This window comes from Leptodactylus fuscus, chromosome 10 (assembly GCF_031893055.1).
Source record: "Leptodactylus fuscus isolate aLepFus1 chromosome 10, aLepFus1.hap2, whole genome shotgun sequence".
Lineage (NCBI taxonomy): Eukaryota > Metazoa > Chordata > Amphibia > Anura > Leptodactylidae > Leptodactylus > Leptodactylus fuscus.
In genome coordinates, this window is record NC_134274.1 from 6,011,076 (window position 1) to 6,034,330 (window position 23,255).

At 49.4% G+C, this 23,255-nt stretch overlaps 1 protein-coding gene across 1 annotated transcript; it reads right to left on the minus strand.

The window, feature by feature from the left end:
* Positions 1–1,056: 1,056 nt before the first annotated feature.
* Positions 1,057–20,489, minus strand: RIMKLB (ribosomal modification protein rimK like family member B). Its single transcript, XM_075257631.1, has 7 exons — positions 20,239–20,489; positions 15,712–15,783; positions 6,619–6,839; positions 2,519–2,749; positions 2,345–2,431; positions 2,035–2,238; positions 1,057–1,571 (listed from the first exon to the last, which is right to left on the minus strand). Exons 3-7 carry the CDS (start codon positions 6,788–6,790, stop codon positions 1,072–1,074), a joined length of 1,194 nt encoding a protein of 397 aa, XP_075113732.1. The 5' UTR covers positions 6,791–6,839; positions 15,712–15,783; positions 20,239–20,489; the 3' UTR covers positions 1,057–1,071.
* Positions 20,490–23,255: the final 2,766 nt, after the last annotated feature.

Below are 23,255 nucleotides of genomic sequence, written 5' to 3' on the forward strand. Positions count from 1 at the left end.
AAAGAAAGTGGTGCGACCAAGTAAGACTAAAAGCATGGACATCTTAAGACGTCTTAGGAATAAGAATATCACTTCGTAGTTCTCGCGTGCCCCATAGGTTGCTGGAGGGAATACCTGTTCATGCACATGCAATCTGCGGAAGATACAGGATGGAGATAGAAGTCACCCCGGCTCCAGGACAGCAGGACGATATGGAGGAGGAACGCCCAATCCCCCCCCAGATGTGACCAGACCCATACGCCTCAATGCTGACCATTCCCTTTAACAGAAGAAGCCCCCTTCACGGTTCCGTATTACAAAGAACAAGATGGGTAAGGCAAGTCAAGCAGAGTCGGGTCGCCGTGTCCCTGGTGACGGGGCGCACACGGACCCCGGAGGGCAAACAGTGGAATCTGCCCCATAACATGTCTGAACCGCCATGTGAACTGACCCTGCTCCCTTACCTACGCCATCTAAAGGTGAAGTATAGGGCTACCTTTACCACCTATAAACCACCTCGTGCTAATGAGCAATGACGGCCTCCAGTTGGGGATAAGAGATGGACAGACATATGCCAAGTCATGCCAGCTACCCACTCCGGCGACTACATCCAGCCCAACAGGCGCGGTCCATACAAGGACCGTAAGGAGAACCATTATTAGCTCATTGGTGGGAGAGAAGTTTAAGATAAGAAGATGGGTCATAGAAAACTTTGCAGCGGCCACATGACTATAACGGCAGAAGGCCAACATGGCGCGCCTCCTAGGAAGAAAGATGCAAATCAGATACAAAAATAAATGCTGCGTATACTTCTCCTTCACACACGTCCAATGTAATACGGAAGAAATCTCCTAGCTACTACCTTCCCCACTCCCCAACTTATAGCTCAGTGGTGCAGCCTCATTTACAACAGGGATTCTGCGTAGAACCCACCCCCACCCTCCCAAATCCCATACCCCAACACCAGCAGTAATGGACCCTACAATATTTACACGTGCTAGATCTCCTCCCTCCCATGTATCCCACCCCCCCCTCCCCCAGCCCAAGACCCCGCCCACCCACTTTTCACAACCCCCTCCCCCTTCCAATTTTCTATTCCACCAAAAGCTTGATTTCGCTGGCAAGAAGCTGGTTCATGTTAAAGATGGAACTCTTGGTGAGGAGCTCCCTCTCCGTGGCAGTGTCGGGGTCACTGTCCACAGAGCTGGAGCTGGCGCTCATGCTGTCTCCAGCTTCATGGTGATGGAGTAGAGGAGCGGGCACGTCAACGCCCGTGCTGGAGGTAACGCCAGGCAGCTCGGGCTCGCTCGTCTCGCTGGCGCTGGACACGACGGAAAGGAGGGACATTCTTCTGGTCAGTCGACTTGGCAGAAGCGATAGGGCGTAATCGGCCACCATGGAGGCTACATCCATGTTGCAGGCTTTGTCGAAGGCGATGAATCCCACGTTGGCGTTGGCTTCGCAGACGCAAAAAGAGCCATCTTCTTTGGTGAGCAAATCAATGCCACACACATCCATTCCCAAGATGTTGGAGACTTGAATGGCGAGTTGCTTGCCTTGTTCGCTCAGCGTGCACATCATCCCGATGCCTCCTGTATAAGAAGAAGGCAGGGGTGTAAGATTAGGACTAAAGAGGCCGTCAATACCAACCCATTAAAGATATTTCTGTAGACCCATTCCAAACCTAAATATACACAAAGCCCCAGTGCAATGATTGGAGAGTCCAGGCCCAAAAGATATTCTAAGGACCCAGACTAGCATCCTCATAGGAACCTACAAGGCCACAAGGTTTGGGTTATTAAATCTGTGGTTGGCGAGGAATACGGTCCATGCTATACAGGAATGGCGGCTTGACCTGCAGATTGTGGCACTGAATTCCCTCCAGTTACATTAAAAATCATGAAATCCAGTGTCAGTCTTCAGCAGAGATCGCAACACCACAGTAGGCGGAGGAGACATTGACAAGAATGGATCCACTTTTCATATACTGTAAACCAATGCAAAGATCTGCAGCAAGTGTGACAAAAATGAATAGTTTGACAATTTTTTGTATACCTAGAGAGCAGTTGCTTTGCATTCGGCCATCGGTAGAGCACCGCAGCATAGTGCCGATTACACGTCCGCCGACCACAATGACCCTCACGTCCCGTCCATGGGACTCCTCCACGTATTTCTGGAACAGGTAGGGGGCTTCGTGCCGGATGAGATGAGTCAGGTCGGACAGGTGGTGCTTGTCCCGCGCTAAGAACACAGCCTTACCTACAAAACATAAAGCATAGGTGTGAGCCTTGTATAGGCCGAGGCTGCAGTAACGCACAGTACAGGGGACATCACAGACCGAGCCAAACTGCTGGCCAATACTCACCTCTATGTCCCCGGGTGTTCTTCACCACCATGGGAAATTCCAGGACTTCGGCCTCATCGATCATTTTGGAGAAGTTTTCGTGACCCCCTGTGAAAATAAACACATTCATGTCAACAGTGGAAACCAATAAGAAGTCATTAAAATTCCCTTTATAGACAAGTCGGGGGGGCTCACCATAGGAAAAAGTATCTGGCAGGGGCACGCCATGACCAGCAAGCTCCTGAAAGGTCCAAAACTTGTTGACGCAGTTAAGAATGGCCTGTGGTCTGTTCATCAGGCGACAACCCATCTTTTCCAAGTGCCTGAGGACAGTGATATCGCTGTCACTTTGCACCCATGGAGTGGGCACGCGGACAACGACCACCTGGGGGTAGGAGGTGATGAGCTCGCCGTTCACACGGAGACCTGAAATGACAAAGTAAAGCACATTACTATAGGTCTGTACAATCAGGAACCGAAGTTACATTAACCCCTTCACAGCAAGGGATACAAGCAACTACCGCTGTCAACAGGATCACAAAGGGGACCCCCGATGATAAATAATCACAAGGGAAAAGATGCCGAGCCTGCAAAAAAAAAGGAAGAATACCCATGACCGGAAACCAGTGTGCAAAGGAACCAATACCAAAGGTCACCTACTAAACCTGCAGCGGCAGAGACTCTCTCCAGAAAGTTGTGTCTGGATTTCATGGAAAGGTTGTCGGGAAAGACACAAATAGACATTTCCCACGATACACTTGTATGTCGGGAAGTGACGATAGTAAACATACCATAATAACTTAGCGTGCCCTGTAATAACCCACTAACGGGGGGGGTGAGACGACAAGGACGGCTGGAAATCCCAGAGATCATGTATGGGAAAACCGTACGGGCACATTAAGATCCAACACACCCAATAGGACACAGTGAGGTTGTGTCTGGATATCGTGTGTGTGGCCCATCCATAATATAGTAATGAAGCATGTAGGATGATGCTATTGCTATGTATATGGCGTGCAGGGTAAACTATATACAGCACAGTGATAGCCTAAGCAAGGAGGACCCCAAAAGGGTTTTCCAGGACTTGCACATTGACGACAGTACTTGGTATTTCAGCAAAGCCCCATTCACTTGAATGACTGAGCTGCTGCTATACCATAGTATCAATGAGCAGGATGTGATCAGCACAGGGAAGGTGTTGAGGTTCTTGTGAGTGCCGTGGCCTCTAAGGATAAGTGCTGCAAACTGCTGCAGGAGAACCAGCGCCCGATGCCCACTGATCAGATATGGATAGGGTGATCTGTCTAGACCAGGGCTAGGGAACGTACGGCTCTCCAGCTGTTGCAAAACTACAACTCCCAGCATGCATACTGGCTCTGCTGTTCTGGGAACTCCCATGGAAGTGAATGGAGCATGATGGGAGTTGTAGTTTCACAGCAGCTGGAGAGCCAAAGGTTCCCTGCCCCTGGTCTAGACTATCAATGTAAAGCAGGACACCCCCTTTAAGATGAAGCCAATCCCAGACCACCCTAACCATCAGGCAGCGACTCCATGGAGTTAGAAACCGCCATAAATATTTGCTAAACTGCTTCTTTGAGGAATCCAGGATGCGCCGCCGCCGGGGTCTGACATGTGCGTGTTTACAGAGGATGTCACATGACAATATATATTATCTCATTCATGGAAAAGGCAGTCAGAAAGCGACTGCTTGGTCAGCAATGCAACAGGAAAACATCAACCTTTCATAAAGGAGAGGGCAACGAGCGTAAGCCCCCCCAGCCCCATTCCTAGAGGTCACTCATTGTGGCTCAGTGACCTTTCCCATTTCACCACACGAGCCTCTCACGCAGCGCTGATGTCATCTGCACCCGGTCAGCGAGAAGGTTTTAGTTTTGTTAATCTCTCCTGATACGAGGACAGGCCCGAGTGTGAACAGACGCGGCTCGGACCGGCTTCTACACTTACAACTGCCGCATTGCAGGAGCCGAGGGAAGCAGACACAGGGAAGTGCTCAGAATGTCGAATGAGGAGCGAGAGGTTCTAGGAGGCGACGCTGACGCTGCTAAGAGCATGTTCACATGATGGAATCCACATAAGCCTCCCCCGAAAATGCTCCATACTGCAGTGAGACTTTACAGAGGAGCCCGGCTCAGTCTCGCTGTGGCCCCCGAGCCCTCATCCTATACATGTCCTGGGCTCTCTCGCTCAGGCTACGCAGGGCAGGTTTTGGAAGACTCAAATTCCTCCCCAGCATGTGAATATTCCCTAAAACAGAACCATTCTGCACCAAGAGCCGCCTTAAAGGGGAAATGCACCACCATACCCTTCCTGTGCTGGTTAAGCATTACTAATATACCCCTAACCCCCCGCTGTCCCCTTTATTACTCTCACTCTGACACTAGGACACATGACTGGCTCCATAAAATTGAAGAAAAGACCAACACCCCCCTGGATCTCAATATCTGATCACGAACGGACGAGGGTCATCGGATAAGGTCACCGAATAGCAGCCTAACCAAACAAAGCCAATTTCAATTATTAGTATTATAGACCCCAAAAACATATGACCCTAAGAGAGGTATGGAAGGAGTTAACCCCTTTTTCAAGTGTGTACACAGTAAAGGTGGACTCTGCCAGAAAAGGGCTGAACTCCGAAACACCTCTCCGTGTCGTGTGTTTCCAGGTTATGCCACCACTATCATGGGTGAAGGACCCACCCAAACTAACCTTAGTTGCCCCCAGATTTTCCATGCACAGTAGCCCCATGGCAATCCGCTGTACAGGGAACTGCAGTGTGGCCCCACCCGAATGAACAGGGGCCCCAGAGGATGGATCCTAAGCGGGGGTGTCACTACTTTACAAGACAAGCCAAGGATGTCATCAGTTATACCTGGAAACCCCTATAACCTAGACGTACACACTAGCGCCCTGTTCTCTGCGTGACCTCGGCTTCTCCTTCCACGTGCCCATTTCATGCCTCAGTTAATATGGAAGTGAACCCAATGTATGAAATACAAACAGCGACAAACCTTGCCCGACCCCTTCCATAAGGCTGGATGTGGCAGGTCCATAAACACATGGCCTTATTATGGCAGTATGGCCTCATCCCAGCACTTAAGACAACCTACAATAAGACTCTGCGATCCTTCCTGCGACATCAGCTGCTGGGAAGTTTACATGAGCAGGAGGGGGCTGCTGCACTCATCGGTCTCGTGACGCTCCCCCCGCATTTTCCATGTTGCTATTGCATATACTGCCAAGTGGGAAAATACCACAATAAACCAGCCTTATGGCGGCAGACTGAAGACAACGACCCAAGATCTCATCTGGGTGCTGCTACTGAAGCGGAGACACAACTGCATGAGCGGCAATTACTTTAAGACTGTTGTAACATGGCGGTATTATTGCACCAAAACCTGCTCAGACAGCTGGACTCATGACCAAAAACAGCCGCAAGTCAGAAGGTGAATAAGTCACCGCAATACAAAATATCAGGGAAGCAGGTAATGTGACAGTGTTGGAACGGGACGTGCTGACTGGTTGTTCACATACCAGGGCCGGCCCGTCAGCGCCATAAGCCTTCATTGGAAGTTGCATGGCAGACCTATTCGCTGACTTTGGGCTGACGTTTGGTCACTGCATGTTGCATTTGAGTTCAGTATGGCGGTATTTGCGTACCAATGTGTGTAGAGGTTGCGGTGTTCAGGAGAGCGTTGCAGCGTCTTCACACTAAATTAAGTACAGCGCCATACAATGTATAGTGGCCAAGCTTGGTATTGAAGCTTAAGCACATTCATTCGAATGAGACTGAGCTGCAAACCCCATGAAGTAAAGGCCACTACAGATCCCAAGAAGCCCTAATGGATGACCGATCCTATGGCTAAGTCACCGGACAATACCCCACGTAAGCCCAGTGCGGCAGGTTCTCCCTCTTAGAGCCACCATGGACAATGGCACGCTCGCACTTACTACATACATTGGGTCAGATCCCAGGAACTACACAAACTGAACATGGGACAGATCCGATCTCAGGGGTAGAAAAACAGAGCTTATTACCAAAACCAACCCTCTACCTGACCCTGGGCTGTAGGCAGTACTGCAGCTGAGGCCCAGTCAAGAGAATTGGCTTGAGCTGCAATACTGCACACAACCTACGGACAAGCGTGGCGCTGTGTTTTAGAACAAAGCAGCCATGTTTTTCTAATCCAGTACAATCCCTATAACCACCTATCCCAGGATTAAGGGCAATACCCTGGAGAATACTGTCACCTACTAACAGGTATAGGATAACTTACCTAGGTTTCCTTGCTCGATGGTCAGGACCACCTCATCCATGAGCAAGTACCGATAATCGAGGTCTTCTTCGCAACATTTTGTCTTGAGGGCTCGGTGGATCTCCTGCTGCGGGTAGTCGTCCTTTATCCTTCGATCAGTCAGAAACCAGAGGCGGCCATTGGAGCTGCACATTTTCACAGGCCTAGAGGGTAGAGACGGACGCGCACCCTGAGTAAGTGATCTGGAATACAAAATGGGAGACGTTCATTGAAAACACGGGCCATAGACGAACATGGGCAGAGAATACGTGTGGTGCCTCCCCCTCCCCCAATGATTTAGGGCCTTGCTCTTGCCTACAGGTTTGAGCAGCAATTACAGCTGAAGGAAGTACACTAGGCCAGTCGTGACTTGTACACCCTGACATCCGGCTCCATATAATCCCCGCTTGTGCCCAGAGGTCACCGCTGAAGGCTCTCGGGCTTCCCTAGATCTTCTGTGTACAAGTCACAACTAAAGCCAAAGTCAATTTACCTTTAAGAATAGTCGACCCCTAAGAAGTCTGAATGACTGACAACAAGGCCCGATATTAACTCCTCCTGCAGATTTGGAGATCCTGGTGACCCACTGAAAACCAACCTGCCCATTTGTGCACCCAAGCACACCCCCAGGCTCAGGCCTACAACTTCATGTGACTTACAAGACGACTCCAACAGAAATAAGTCAGTAAAGCTACGCACATCTACTTAACGCATGCCTACAGGCGGCCATACTGGCAGGATCGGACAACCTAATGCATATTGGGGCCTCCCGATGGGGGATGCCGGATCCCTAGCTCGTGCATTAGATTAGCTATGGATAGAGGGGTCTGTACTTACAATATACAGACTCATTGACCGCTACGGCCGTCTCTATAGGACTGTAGGGGGGGGTGAGATAGGGAATTGATCCTATTCTTATCTGTGTTGTGGGTCCAAGGTTGGCACGCAGGCCTATAGCTGTTTTGAGCATACCGCCACATGCATGGAGTCCGTTGCAGGGTCAGAGTACCAATCGTAAGATAAAAAAAATTCTGCAAGCCCAAACCTTTTCAGTTTAAGAGAACAGACCCCGTTATAGTCAATAGGGTCTCTCGGACTCTATTTTACAGACACCTGACACCCAGTAGTAAAATGAACCTAGCACGTGTATAAACCTGACAGTCTTACATCACGTACCCAGCAGCACTGCCGAGCCCAGACTACTGCACGACAAAGGAGCGAGTCCCTATCTGCAGCACATAAAATATGGCCGCCTCCTCCCCATCAGTGTCATCCTCAGGGCTGTACTGTGTCGCACCGCGCCGTGTAATTACCACAATTATACTGGAGAAAAGAGAACCTTTTAGGCGGATGACAAAGCACCAACCATATGGCACACAACACACAATACAGGCTGACAAGTCACGTGTTCCCGGCGTCTCATGTGTTAATCACCACCGTGAGGGGCACAAAGACTCCGCGTCCATCTTTTTTGGGAGAAGGGAAGCTTATTAACTTTACTGGGCACTCAGCGCCACCCTCCTTGCGACGCAGGCTGGCATTGCTGACGCAGCTAAGCTCCACATCCCCCCCCCCCCCCCAGCTGCAGAGACGCAGGCGGCAGACAATAGACTCTGTGTAATGTTAGAAGCAGCCACATGCCGCCCTCCCCCCATCCATTCTGCAACCTGGAGAGCACTGCACAAAAGAAATGCAGGGGAGAAAAGCTCAATCCAACCCCCCTCCTGCCCAAATACTCAGAGACGCCCCACCCCACTGCAAGACACGGCTCTAACCACCCTCTGGGCGCAGGGTGCACCATTAATCAGATGTCTCAGCTCAGTATACGGGGAGGGGGCAGAGATTTGCTATCCGATGGCACATCTCCTCATACAAAGGGGGAGACACTACAGTCGGCCCCTTTCTGTGTCTCAACGGCCAAGGCAAGGAAAAACTGAACAGAAGGGGTTAATGTGCGCAGTGTTGACCCTTTACTAAGTGGTTAAACCTGTAACAATCGTCCATGTTGTCTGCACTAGCGAGGAGTCTCGCCCACCGGGCCGGATACTTTACTTTAACCCCTTGCAACCCAGCCCCCTCCCACACCATATGTTAGCTCCTTGCCGTTCCTACGCAGACAGGCAGACTACACGCTGTTACACCTACACCTATGGCGGCTTCTAATCCTACACGCGACTACATGCAGCAGGACTTTGTGCCGCATTTGGAATTAAAGGGTCAGTCGTGCCACACGCCGGATACCGGAGAACAGCGACGTCACCGGCTCTACTGGAAGCTGCAGCACAAAACCAGCCAAAGGGGTTTTTGCAGCGATGCGGACAGGGTGTGCCAGTGAGAGACGGACAAGCAGGGCTCGGACAATAAGGCGGCAATGGAGAGAGCTACGGCCATAGAGCAGGATAAGGGGCTAGACATCGGCAGGCGTATGCTCCAGGGGGTTATAGGGGGTCACACAGATTGTATAGACACTGCAGAGTCACCCCCCTTGTCATGGCGCTGTAGTCAGTCCCATATAGATGCACTACATATACTGCCGCTATTAGACTGTAGCACCTTCCTTGGACCCAAGTGACGGACCAGGAAAGATATTTAGAGTGAACATCTATATGTGAAGTTTGTAACGTTGCACATATTGTGTTATCAGATAACTTATACACAGGCTGACCCATCCATCTCTATGGCCGTATATGCACCTGTGTAATATCAGGGGCCCCGTATACAGCAGGGAGCTGGGGGTAATACTCAGGGCGGGTCCTATACCCGTCCATTTTGCAGTCTGGGCTCACAGAAATCACAGATAGGCTAATTGCACCCCCTTAGGGGGAGGGAATACTCTCCAGACCCCAAGACAACCATATGACCAGGTAAAGAGGCAGCTAGACATATTCCCTGCAGCGGCCCCTACAGGGGAAAAGCAAGTACTGCACGTGTCCAATGACAGTATAAAGGGTGTGTGTCAGTCAGCAGGACCCCTGCAAACAGATCGGGTCACATGAATCCAATGTATTTCCCCCTAAGGCATGGCTGCCTCCATTGCACAGAGGTTTTTTGTTTTTTTTTAATCAGTGAGCTTTTTGGAGCAATGAGGACGTGGCCACTTACCTATTGGAGCTATGGCAATGGACCCGTTCACATACAGACAGCAAAATCTCAGACAGAGGCAGCCATACACAGATTAGTTCATGGGACTCTAACCTAGCCATCTGCGGGTGATATGCTGGGTCTAGCGGTACACACTAGGACCCCTATAACCTCCAGCAGTCACATCTAGGCCCCGGTTTCACTGCCATTGCACATCTGCCTTGTTCACAGTGAGACCTGTAGGAGGCGCCATCACTCGCTAAAATTAATGGAACATGGTAACACATTGTCTGATGACATTTCCAGCATTCACAAGACTAGTCCGAGTATAGACAAGCCCTATATTACAGGACGGGGCTCAATGTGACCACCTCACTGGAGGACCCCGCTGCAGAGACCCCCAATGTCATATGAACACCAGGGGAGGCGTCCTTCTAAGGTTTGCAGGATCTGAGCTCCATCCTCCAAAGTGCCCTGTTCCTATAACTGCTATATACATTAGACAGAGACTGATGAGCAAGACCGCCAAAAAGGAGCTGCCCAAGAAGAACAGACAGCTCTGCTATCCATAGGATTGGGTGTACACGTCTGGACTGCAGTTCAAGACACTACCACTAGTGTGCATAGTATACAGAGCTCTGTACGTTATAGTGATGTCACTGCAGTGTATATAGTATACAGAGCTCTGTACGTTATAGTGATGTCACTGCAGTGTATATAGTATACAGAGCTCTGTACGTTATAGTGATGTCACTGCAGTGTATATAGTATACAGAGCTCTGTACATTATAGTGATGTCACTGCAGTGTATATAGTATACACAGCTCTGTACGTTATAGTGATGTCACTGCAGTGTATATAGTATACACAGCTCTGTACGTTATAGTGATGTCACTGCAGTGTATATAGTATACAGAGCTCTGTACGTTATAGTGATGTCATTACTGCAGTGTATATAGTATACAGAGCTCTGTACATTATAGTGATGTCACTGCAGTGTATATAGTATACAGAGCTCTGTACGTTATAGTGATGTCATTACTGCAGTGTATATAGTATACAGAGTTCTGTACATTATAGTGATGTCATTACTGCAGTGTATATAGTATACAGAGCTCCATACAATATAGTGATGTGATTACAGCAGTATATATAGTATACAGAGCTCTGTACGTTATAGTGATGTCATTACTGCAGTGTATATAGTATACAGAGCTCTGTACATTATAGTGAGGTCATTACTGCAGTGTATATAGTATACAGAGCTCCATACAATATAGTGATGTGATTACAGCAGTATATATAGTATACAGAGCTCTGTACATTATAGTGATGTCATTACTGCAGTGTATATAGTATACAGAGCTCTGTACAATATAGTGATGTCATTACTGCAGTGTATATAGTATACAGAGCTCTCTACATTATAGTGATGTCATTACTGCAGTGTATATAGTATACAGAGCTCTGTACGTTATAGTGATGTCACTGCAGTGTATATAGTATACAGAGCTCCATACAATATGGTGATATCATTACTGCAGTGTATATAGTATACAGAGCTCTGTACAATATAGTAATGTCATTACTGCAGTGTATATAGTATACAGAGCTCTGTACAATATAGTGATGTGATTACAGCAGTATATATAGTATACAGAGCTCTCTACATTATAGTGATGTCATTACTGCAGTGTATATAGTATACAGAGCTCCATACAATATGGTGATGTCATTACTGCAGTGTATATAGTATACAGAGTTCTGTACATTATAGTGATGTCATTACTGTAGTGTATATAGTATACAGAGCTCCATACAATATAGTGATGTGATTACAGCAGTACATATAGTATACAGAGCTCTGTATGTTATAGTGATGTCATTACTGCAATGTATATAGTATACAGAGCACCGTACAGTAGCAATATCACAGGAACTGCAGCCCTGATCCTACTTGAATAGGAGCAGCGCTACTCTTGGCTGTATACCTTATATACGGCTTCTGGCAGCCACTTCCACTAATGGGTGGAGGGTCCATGTGTCGGACCCCGACCGATCTGATGTTGATAACAGAAAGGTCCTCAGTATTGATCAGACCATAAATGGCCCCTTCATGAAGAAACCTGGTTGCCGTCATCTACAAACAGTGCCACACCTGTCCATGGCTTGTATTTGGGACTGCAGCTCAGCCCTGTTAAAGTGATTGAGAACGAGATGCAATACCACATACGACCTGCAGACGGGAGTGGAGCAGTTTCTGGAAAAAAGCAGCAGCGGGTTTTTTTTAATCCTGAATTGCTCAGCTACGGTATATAGGACAAACTTCTTCCATCCCACAAGTCATGAGATGTACATAGGAAGGAAGGCCACATGTTAAAGGGCACGCTACTGCGGGCGGAGGGATCAGCCATCTGGCATAAGAAAAAAAAAAACCAAGACTATTTCCACATTTTGCAAGTCGTTCAATAACCTGCTGCAGTCAGACATAAGACAGCGAGGAGGAAGACATGGGACAGCCTAGGAAAGTGGAGGAAAGTGCTAGAATATATTTGTGCATTTTTTTTTTAACGTTTGGTGTCCCTTTAAAATGAGAGCTATTGCTTCCTGTTATCAGTCATTCCAAGCCTAAAAAAGGTCAAGTGCTGAAAACCTGGGGGGGGGGCCCAGGCCCTGCTAGAGGAATTCTTGGTTTCCTGTTCCCCCTGCGAGCCCCCTGCAGTATTTGTCTATGGGCAGAATGGCATTTCCATTGACCGGCAGGGTCTCGGAGTGGCTCGCCATCCACCTACAGAGGGGGTACAAAAATAATCCAACAAGAGAGCGAAGCGAAGAGAGGAACAGGACGCCGCTCTAATGGAATATTAAGGCACCGACCGCCTAAGTTTAGCATCAAATCTGAAAAACATGTGCAAGTCAGCAGGAAATAGATCAGCAAAGCCGCCAACACCGTGGTGTGGATAGGAGCCACATACAAGGCGCCCCCCCCCCCCCCTTCTACTGGGATGGAATGTAGCCCCCGGCCCCAACATGAGGTCCAGACTGCAATTATGGCCGCTTATGTAATGGTTTCTTAGCTGACATGTAACGTCATTGAACAATGACACTCAAGAACGGAGACTATATAACCACAGCGTTCACTGGTATCGTCACCCAACTCTACCAAAGGAGCAAAACAGCTCAACAGCCTAAAATTGTTAGAGGTTTTCCATGTGCGTCAGTCTCCACTGCATATTCTTGGATTCTACTCATGTTCAGGAAGCATATAACAGGTCAGAAGTATGAAGGCTTAGTGCAGACATCAATAAGAGTTAACAAGGTACAATAAGACAAGGCTGCAGTCTACAGAGGCTGCCCTAAGACACCGCCATCACATGCACTCAGATTACCGGATCTCACACCACCATGTGTTCACTGCAGCGCTCCTGTGTGGACTGTCAGGAAGTCACATTAGTGTGTCAGCTCAGGCAAACCACCAAGTGATGTGTCAGTGCTTTATACAAGGACACACCTCTGAGCCCGAGGCGACATAGGGAAGTGTTACTGAAAAAAAAAACTACACAAAGCGTCGCACACATCAATGAACCTGAATTACAAGGCAATAAGATTACACCCAGTATTTACTACACAGACCATTACAACATCTACAATGAATCCTCTGCCGTCACATGACATCCTGCTCATGAAGCCGAGCGCTCAATGGCTGAACAAAAGGTGTTCATATTGGACAGAGACCCCCACCCACCCAAATACACCCAATAATGGCCACAATCTGCCTTTATGATCCTCTGCAAAGCACAATATACTGCAAATATACTGCGTATAACAAACGCTGTAATAAAGAACGATTCAGATCTATATATACACTTGTATTCTATAGAAATCCCTGTTTTATCCTTCAGAGCTGCGCTCACTATTCTGCTGGTGCAGTCACTGTGTACATACATTACATTACTTATCCTGTATTATACTCCAGAGCTGCGCTCACTATTCTGCTGGTACAGTCACTGTGTACATACATTACATTACTTATCCTGTATTATACTCCAGAGCTGCACTCACTATTCTGCTGGTACAGTCACTTTGTACATACATTACATTACTTATCCTGTATTATACTCCAGAGCTGCGCTCACTATTCTGCTGGTGCAGTCACTGTGTACATATATTACATTACTTATCCTGTGTTATACTCCAGAGCTGCGCTCACTATTGTGCTGGTACAGTCACTGTGTACATACATTACATTACTTATCCTGTATTATACTCCAGAGCTGCGCTCACTATTCTGCTGGTGCAGTCACTGTGTACATACATTACATTACTTATCCTGTATTATACTCCAGAGCTGCGCTCACTATTCTGCTGGTACAGTCACTGTGTACATACATTACATTACTTATCCTGTATTATACTCCAGAGCTGCGCTCACTATTGTGCTGGTACAGTCACTGTGTACATACATTACATTACTTATCCTGTGTTATACCCCAGAGCTGCGCTCACTATTCTGCTGGTGCAGTCACTGTGTACATACATTACATTACTTATCCTGTATTATACTCCAGAGCTGCGCTCACTATTCTGCTGGTACAGTCACTGTGTACATACATTACATATCCTGTACTGATCCTGAGTTACAACCTGTATTATACTCCAGAGCTGTACTTCGTCACACACACACACTCACATATATATGCCCCTAGGCTAACCCTGGCAGCTTTGATCATCTATACCAGATGTCGGCCACCTCTGACTCCCCAACCATTGTGAAACTACGACTCCTATCATGTTTCAGACACTTCTATGGGATCTTTGAGAACAGCTGAGCCGGTGTGCATGCTCGGAGTTTTAGTGTCACAAGAGCTGACCCCTATAAAAAATTTAAAAAAAGCCAAGAATTCTCATTCGACCCCTACTCCATTTCTGGGGTGGAGAGATAAACGCAGGAAGGAAATTGTCCTCTGTAAAGTGTAATTCCACTGCCTCCTGAGGTGGGCGCTGGATGTAAGAGGTTGAGGTTTCTTATATGAGATTCATTCACTAAATCTCTCCAGATATGACCCCTGTGAGAGCATCTAACAACTGCTTCCCTTCCCAAACCTCAGGCCACCCCTTATCGGCAGCAGATGTCAGAGGCTCAGGGTCACAGGGACTTGCCCCATCCTACTAACCCCCAGCAGGCGCTGTGTCAGTCACCGGCAGGACTCTTCTGGGTATTCTGATGAGAGTCTGCAGCACTACACGGTACAGCTGGAAGGAAAGAACACGTCACTGTACGGTTATAGCAGAAAGGCCTTAGGATATTGGAGGTAAGCAAATACTAGTCAGAGCACGAGACCACAGCCAGAGGATTTACCGCTGATATGCAAAACTACCTGCGCACACGTCACACACCACCATCTCTACAGGAAAGCCATCTGCTGCTGCGTGTAGGCCGTGTAAGACACCGTCATACTCATCTGAGGCCTGCAGACCTGTCTTCAGTTATACTCGGCTTAAAGGGGTTCTCAGGACTTAAGTGGTGACCCATCCGAGGAGAGAGATCACACTTGCACAAATGCACTAATAGAAAAAACTTAAATTGCTCCTTAGTTTCAAAGACAGCGCCATACCCGTCCACAGGTTGCATGTGGTATGGCGGTAACACTCCATTCGCTTCAATATCCCATACAACCAATGGACAAGCGTGGTGTGTATTTCCGGGGGGTAAACCGTCAGCCATGTTTGTCTAATCCGGTACGACCCCTTCAAGCCAAGCTAAAGGATAACCAAAGCGTTAAGTGAACGGTCCATCAGAAAGAAGTCTGTGCCGAAGAGGAGGTCAGCGGAGAGTCTATTAGTTCCGCTCAATCCCAGGCAGCTGCTTCAGCCGCGACTGCCTGTGAGAAAGCGATAAGCGGAGTACAGATCGCCCTCTCCCAGGAGATCGCACATACGCAGAGCTTATATAAGGCAGATTGGACACAGGACGATAGGGCGGAGGACACTTACCGGGAGCTGCGGCCGGAGGTGGGTTGTTCGCAGAGTCTTTATGCAGATCTTTCAGAGAAGCAGCGATGGCGCCTATAGAGAAAGAAGGAGGCCATTACAATCCGGCTACATATAGGACACAGGGCTGTGAATGTGACACATTGTATATAACACGGTACAAGTAGAGATACAATATATCATTAATCCAACAAACACCAAATATTTACACCCCGCTGCTCATCACCAGAGCGGCCGCCTCTTATCTGCCTCCGCTTATCTCCAGACTGTTACTGGCTCCAGCGCAGATTCGCCAGGCGCATATTGTGTCTCCTCAAAATGTCAAGATTATGCTCATGGACATCTGAGAAGACACGGATCAGCTCCTTATTTACACATAACCTTCAAGATGCTCTCTGCACACACTGAAGGAGGTCACGGCATGCTGAGACTTGTAGTCTTTACATATGGAGGGTCACAGGTGCATAAAGTGCACCTAGTATTGGGGTACTATGTATGCCGACATTCCAATTTTAGGGTAGGTTGGAAGTGATCGGGAAAGGGGGTCCGGGTCAGTTTGTTAAAGAGGCGGCGTCTTCTTCCCTCTACCGATGATGTCACGTTCATTGATCACATGGTACAGCAACAGTCTAGACCCATCCAAGTGAACTGGGCTGAGCCTGCCACTGGAGATAAGCGGCGCCTAACTCATTTCTAGCATCTACATTAAACTAGGGCATGCAAGTAGGGATCTTCAGGGTGCCATCTGCTGCCCAAGTGACCCCCTGTAGGGGCAAACAGTAAGGAGCAGATGAAAATATCCGGGCACTGCTCTTGTACACCGCTTATGCAACCTGACTCTTAAGGATAAGCAATATGTTTCTTTAACCCTTCATTTTTCAGTTTGGAATCTCTATGTACAGTGCTGGCAGCGTGTACGACCAAGTCACTGGCACAGCAGCACAGAGGATATTCTGACTGGTCTGCCATCCATGGAAATACACAGTGCCGATTTCTGGCCTTGACGTTGCAGACGTGGTAGGTCTCGTGACAGAAAACCAGGTGGCAGACACGGAATACCGCGAGACTGCGGCAGATCCAGGTAAACACGGCCTCACCTGCAACACCGCGACAACTCTCAGGCAGGAGCCAAAGTGAGGTCAGAGTGGCTACAGGTGCCAAAATCTAGGCAGGAGCTCTAAACCACAAAAATGTAGAGTTATAAGCCACATGTGACCAACTGTGTAGAGTCGCCCCCTGGTGATTTAGAAGAGGAACCGCACACTAAGAGTGGTATGGCCCATCTTCTTCCCTCACCACCAGCTAGCCTTAAACCTTCCTGCAATGCCCACCATCCCCCTCCAGACATCAAGCTAACGCTCTAGCTGTGGAAAAACTACAATTCCCAGCATGCCCTGCCTGCTCCTTATCGCACCACAATACTGAGCCACTCGCATGTCATTCATATTATCACACTGACACGGAACATACCACATACACATGCCCTCATACCGTCCATATGGCATACCACTCCTCAAATGCCAGTCATATACCATGTATTCTACCCCGGGCAACAACCAACCGGGAGGAAGGGGGTGGCATATCTGCATAACTTCTGCCACATACAGGGGTCAGCACACAGGGCACTCAAATTATAACCATCTAAGTATATCTAGTCCATGCAAAGGAGCCCAGGACCGTATTACACCTGTGTATGGCCCAATACTATATATGGCCCATAGAGGGGTGCCCAGGACCGTATTACACCTGTGTCTGGCCCGATACTATATATGGCCCATATAGGGGTGCCCAGGACCATATTACACCTGTGTCTGGCCCGATACTATATATGGCCGATATAGGGGTGCCCAGGACCATATTACACCTGTGTCTGGCCTGATACTATATATGGCCCATATAGGGGTGCCCAGGACCGTATTACACCTGTGTATGGCCCAATACTATATATGGCCCATATAGGGGTGCCCAGGACCGTATTACACCTGTGTCTGGCCCGATACTATATATGGCCCATATAGGGGTGCCCAGGGCCGTATTACACCTGTGTATGGCCCGATACTATATATGGCCCATATAGGGGTGCCCAGGACCGTATTACACCTGTGTATGGCCCGATACTATATATGGCCCATATAGGGGTGCCCAGGACCGTATTACACCTGTGTATGGCCCAATACTATATATGGCCCATAGAGGGGTGCCCAGGACCGTATTACACCTGTGTATGGCCCGATACTATATATGGCCCATATAGGGGTGCCCAGGACCGTATTACACCTGTGTATGGCCCAATACTATATATGGCCCATAGAGGGGTGCCCAGGACCGTATTACACCTGTGTATGGCCCGATACTATATATGGCCCATATAGGGGTGCCCAGGACCGTATTACACCTGTGTATGGCCCGATACTATATATGGCCCATATAGGGGTGCCCAGGACCGTATTACACCTGTGTATGGCCCGATACTATATATGGCCCATAGAGGGGTGCCCAGGACCGTATTACAACTGTGTCTGGCCCGATACTATATATGGCCCATATAGGGGTGCCCAGGACCGTATTACACCTGTGAACAGTCTGGCATCATATACAGCCCATGCAACTGTGCACGAAGGACATTGTATGTCTGCACTATCTGGAATCATGTATGGCACATGTCCCTAAAACACAGGACCATATTACACCTCCATACATGGCACATCCAGGGGTGCACAGGACCATATTACACCTGTGTACAGTCTGCAATCATACATGGCACATATAGGGGTGCATAGGAGCATGTCACACCTGTATACAGTGTGGCATCATACGTGGCACATATGGGAGTGCACAGGACCACTTACACCTGTATACAGTCTGGAATCATGCATGGCACATGTAAGGGCACACAGGACCATATTACACCGGTGTATAGTCTGCAGTCATACATGGCACATATAGGGGCACACAGGACCATATTACACCTGTATAGAGTCAGACATCATACATGGCACATATAGGGGTGCACACAACCATATTACACCTGTGTACAGTCTGCAGTCATACATGGCACATATAGGGGTGCAAAGGACCATATTACACCCGTATACAGTCAGGCATCATACATGGCACATATAGGAGTGCATAGGAGGATGTCACACCAGTATACAGCATGGCGTCATACGTGGCACATATAGGGGTGCACAGGACCATATTACACCCGTATACTGTCAGACATCATACATGGCACATATAGGGGTGCACACAACCATATTACACCCATATACAATCAAGCATCATACATGGCACATATAGGGGTGCACAGGACCATATTACACCCGTATACTGTCAGACATCATACATGGCACATATAGGGGTGCACAGGACCATATTACACCCATATACAATCAGGCATCATACATGGCACATATAGGGGTGCACACAACCATATTACACCCATATACAATCAAGCATCATACATGGCACATATAGGGGTGCACAGGACCATATTACACCCGTATACTGTCAGACATCATACATGGCACATATAGGGGTGCACAGGACCATATTACACCCGTATACAGTCAGACATCATACATGGCACATATAGGGGTGCACAGGACCATATTACACCCGTATACAGTCAGACATCATACATGGCACATATAGGGGTGCACAGGACCATATTACACCCGTATACAGTCAGACATCATACATAGCACATATAGGGGTGCACAGGACCATATTACACCCGTATACAGTCAGACATCATACATAGCACATATAGGGGTGCACAGGACCATATTACACCCGTGCACAGTCTGGGTAAGAGTGCACGACACCATATTATGACACTACACCGTCTGGCATCACACATGGCACCGCGCCAACCATCTGTACAAGACGCCACAACTCCTTATGTGCTCAGTCGCTGCTATCATGCCAGTCAGTGCTCTCATCCACACATGTAACCCACCCCCCATTGTGCCCCTGCACATCATACCCACCTAGATGGCCCCTCCTCTCCACAAAATGCCACCATCACCTCTGCATCATCCTGCCCCCTACATAGGAGAGACCCTAAAAATACCAGCTGACGCCCTGTCACCTCTACCGCCACATCAGCACCAGCGTGCCCCTATGAGGTGCCCATTACCAGACCCCCCAATCTCTAGGGCCCACCACCAGTCCCTGTATGTACTAACCTTACACCCCTCCACACCAGCTGCATCTCCACTCAGCCCTGCCCCTCCACCATATTACCCTTTAAATACCCCCCAACCCGCACACAAAGGCGGGGGGAGGGAAAAAGCTACCCCCACCCCATCATTTATCATCTGAGACACCCCAATGACAACGCCTCCCCCCGCACCACCTCTCCAATCGTATCATCGTCACCACATCGGCCGATATCGCCACGATACCGCGTGTAAGCGTCTCCCATCCGTCAGCATCGCCTCCCCCGCCCCTCACTACAACGCTAGCACATTACAGAGCCCTCCATCCCGTCTCCCCCTCCTCTCCGTCCCCCCGCCATATACTCACACAGCCGTCGTCTTTGTTATGTCTGAGGGGGGATGAGCACAATGCGGCAACACAAAGGAGCGGCTCGGCTACGCACGGCGACGGCGTCTGCTGGCGAGTACCGGAAGAGCCTCCGCCTTGGCGGGCTGGGATACGGGCGGACACCCGCGCCGCCGGAGCAGCTAGGACGAGATGACAGAGATCCCCCGAACAGACGCCGCAGCTCCGCACAGACACGTCCGCACTGCTCACCTCACTCACACCGACTGAGAGACAGCACGCTGCAGCCCTCAGCCACACCCACCTACAACAGCCGCCGACGCCTGATTGGTGGAGCGCTAAGCGGGGCGCCGCCCATTGGCTAGAACCTGATGGCGGGAAAGGAGGAGAAAAGAAGACCAGGGCTGGGACGCGGGGGAGGGGGGGACGTGAGTGACGGAGGGTGCGGCAGCATAGCGAGCGCTGATTGGACCCGAGCTGAAGGAGAGGCGGGGCCAGAGCGCATCGTGCCGCTCTACGTTCTCCGCATCTTCTCCGTACACCTCCAGGGGTTTCCGACGACGTCAGCAGGGGCCTCCCCGTATAGAAAAGCAGCGCGGTGGGCGGGAAGACGAGACTGAGGAAACCTGATGGATTGTGACAGGAAAATAGGTATAAAAATATACTGGTGATATAGTCAGGGGCTCAGCAGCGCCTCTGTGTGGTAACCTGAGGCCAGGGGTACTGTGCGACCAGTCAGTGCCAAACTACAGCCCCCAATGAGGTACCAGCCCACACCCATCGTCTTCTACTGTGCGACCAGTGCCAAACTACAGCCCCCAATGAGGTACCGGACCGAAAACCACTACATGTACCAGCCCGCACCCATCGCCTTCTGCTGTGCAACCAGTCAGTGCCAAACTATGGCCCCCAATGAGGTACCGGACCTAAAACCACTACACGTACCAGCCCGCACCCATCGTCTTCTACTGTGCGACCAGTCAGTGCCAAACTACAGCCCCCAATGTAATACCGGACCTAAAACCACTACACGTACCAGCCCGCACTCATCGTCTACTACTGTGTGACCAGTCAGTGCCAAACTACAGCCCCCAATGTAATACCGGACCTAAAACCACTACACGTACCAGCCCGCACTCATCGTCTACTACTGTGTGACCAGTCAGTGCCAAACTGCAGCCCCCAATGAGGTACCAGACCGAAAACCACTACATGTACCAGCCCGCACCCATCGCCTTCTGCTGTGCAACCAGTCAGTGCCAAACTATGGCCCCCAATGTAATACCGGACCTAAAACCACTACACGTACCAGCCCGTACCCATCGTCTTCTACTGTGCAACCAGTCAGTGCCAAACTACAGCACCCAATGTAATACCGGACCTAAAACCACTACACGTACCAGCCCGCACTCATCGTCTACTACTGTGTGACCAGTCAGTGCCAAACTACAGCCCCCAATGTAATACCGGACCTAAAACCACTACACGTACCAGACCGCACCCATCATCTTCTACTGTGCGACCAGTCAGTGCCAAACTACAGCCCCCAATGTAATACCGGACCTAAAACCACTACACGTACCAGCCCGCACTCATCGTCTACTACTGTGTGACCAGTCAGTGCCAAACTACAGCCCCCAATGTAATACCGGACCTAAAACCACTACACGTACCAGCCCGCACCCATCATCTTCTACTGTGCGACCAGTCAGTGCCAAACTACGGCCCCCAATGAGGTACCGGACCGAAAACCACTATACGTACCAGCCCGTACCCATCGTCTTCTACTGTGCGACCAGTCAGTGCCAAACTACAGCCCCCAATGTAATACCGGACCTAAAACCACTACACGTACCAGCCCGCACCCATCATCTTCTACTGTGCGACCAGTCAGTGCCAAACTACAGCCCCCAATGTAATACCGGACCTAAAACCACTACACGTACCAGCCCGCACTCATCGTCTACTACTGTGTGACCAGTCAGTGCCAAACTACAGCCCCCAATGAGGTACCAGACCGAAAACCACTACATGTACCAGCCTGCACCCATCGCCTTCTGCTGTGCAACCAGTCAGTGCCAAACTATGGCCCCCAATGTAATACCGGACCTAAAACCACTACACGTACCAGCCCGTACCCATCGTCTTCTACTGTGCAACCAGTCAGTGCCAAACTACAGCCCCCAATGTAATACCGGACCTAAAACCACTACACGTACCAGCCCGCACTCATCGTCTACTACTGTGTGACCAGTCAGTGCCAAACTACAGCCCCCAATGAGGTACCAGACCGAAAACCACTACATGTACCAGCCCGCACCCATCGCCTTCTGCTGTGCAACCAGTCAGTGCCAAACTATGGCCCCCAATGTAATACCGGACCTAAAACCACTACACGTACCAGCCTGCACCCATCGCCTTCTGCTGTGCGACCAGTCAGTGCCAAACCGTAGCCTCCCAATGTGATACCGGACCTAAAACCACTACACTACCAGCCTGCACCCATCATCTTCTACTGTGTGACCAGTCAATGCCAAACTACAGCCCCCTATGAGATACCTGACGTAAAACCACTACATGTACCAGCCCGCACCCATCATCTTCTACTGTGTGACCAGTCAGTGCCAAACTATGGCCCCCAATGTAATACCGGACCTAAAACCACTACACGTAGCATACCACACCCATCATCTTCTACTGTGCGACCAGTCAGTGCCAAACTACAGCCCCCCAATGAGATACCTGACCTAAAACCACTACACTACAAGCCTGCACCCATCGTCTTCTACTGTGCGTCCAGTCAGTGCCAAACTACAGCCCCCCAATGAGGTACCGGACCTAAAACCACTACACTACCAGCCTGCACCCATCGTCTTCTATTGTGAGACCAGTCAGTGCCAAACCGTAGCCGCCCCCCACAATGTGATACCGGAGCTAAAACCACTACACGTACCAGCCCGCACCCATCGTCTTCTACTGTGCGACCAGTCAGTGCCAAACTACAGCCCCCAATGTAATACCGGACCTAAAACCACTAT

Excerpts from the sequence above, each read along its gene's own strand:
- RIMKLB (XM_075257631.1), bottom strand. The coding sequence starts at position 6,790 with ATGTGCAGCTCCAATGGCCGCCTCTGGTTTCTGACTGATCGAAGGATA. Across the intron at positions 2,750-6,618 it reads CATCGAGCAAGGAAACCTAG|GTCTCCGTGTGAACGGCGAG; the intron begins GTAAGTTATCCT and ends TTGTCATTTCAG. Across the intron at positions 1,572-2,034 it reads GCAAAGCAACTGCTCTCTAG|GAGGCATCGGGATGATGTGC; the intron begins GTATACAAAAAA and ends CTTCTTATACAG.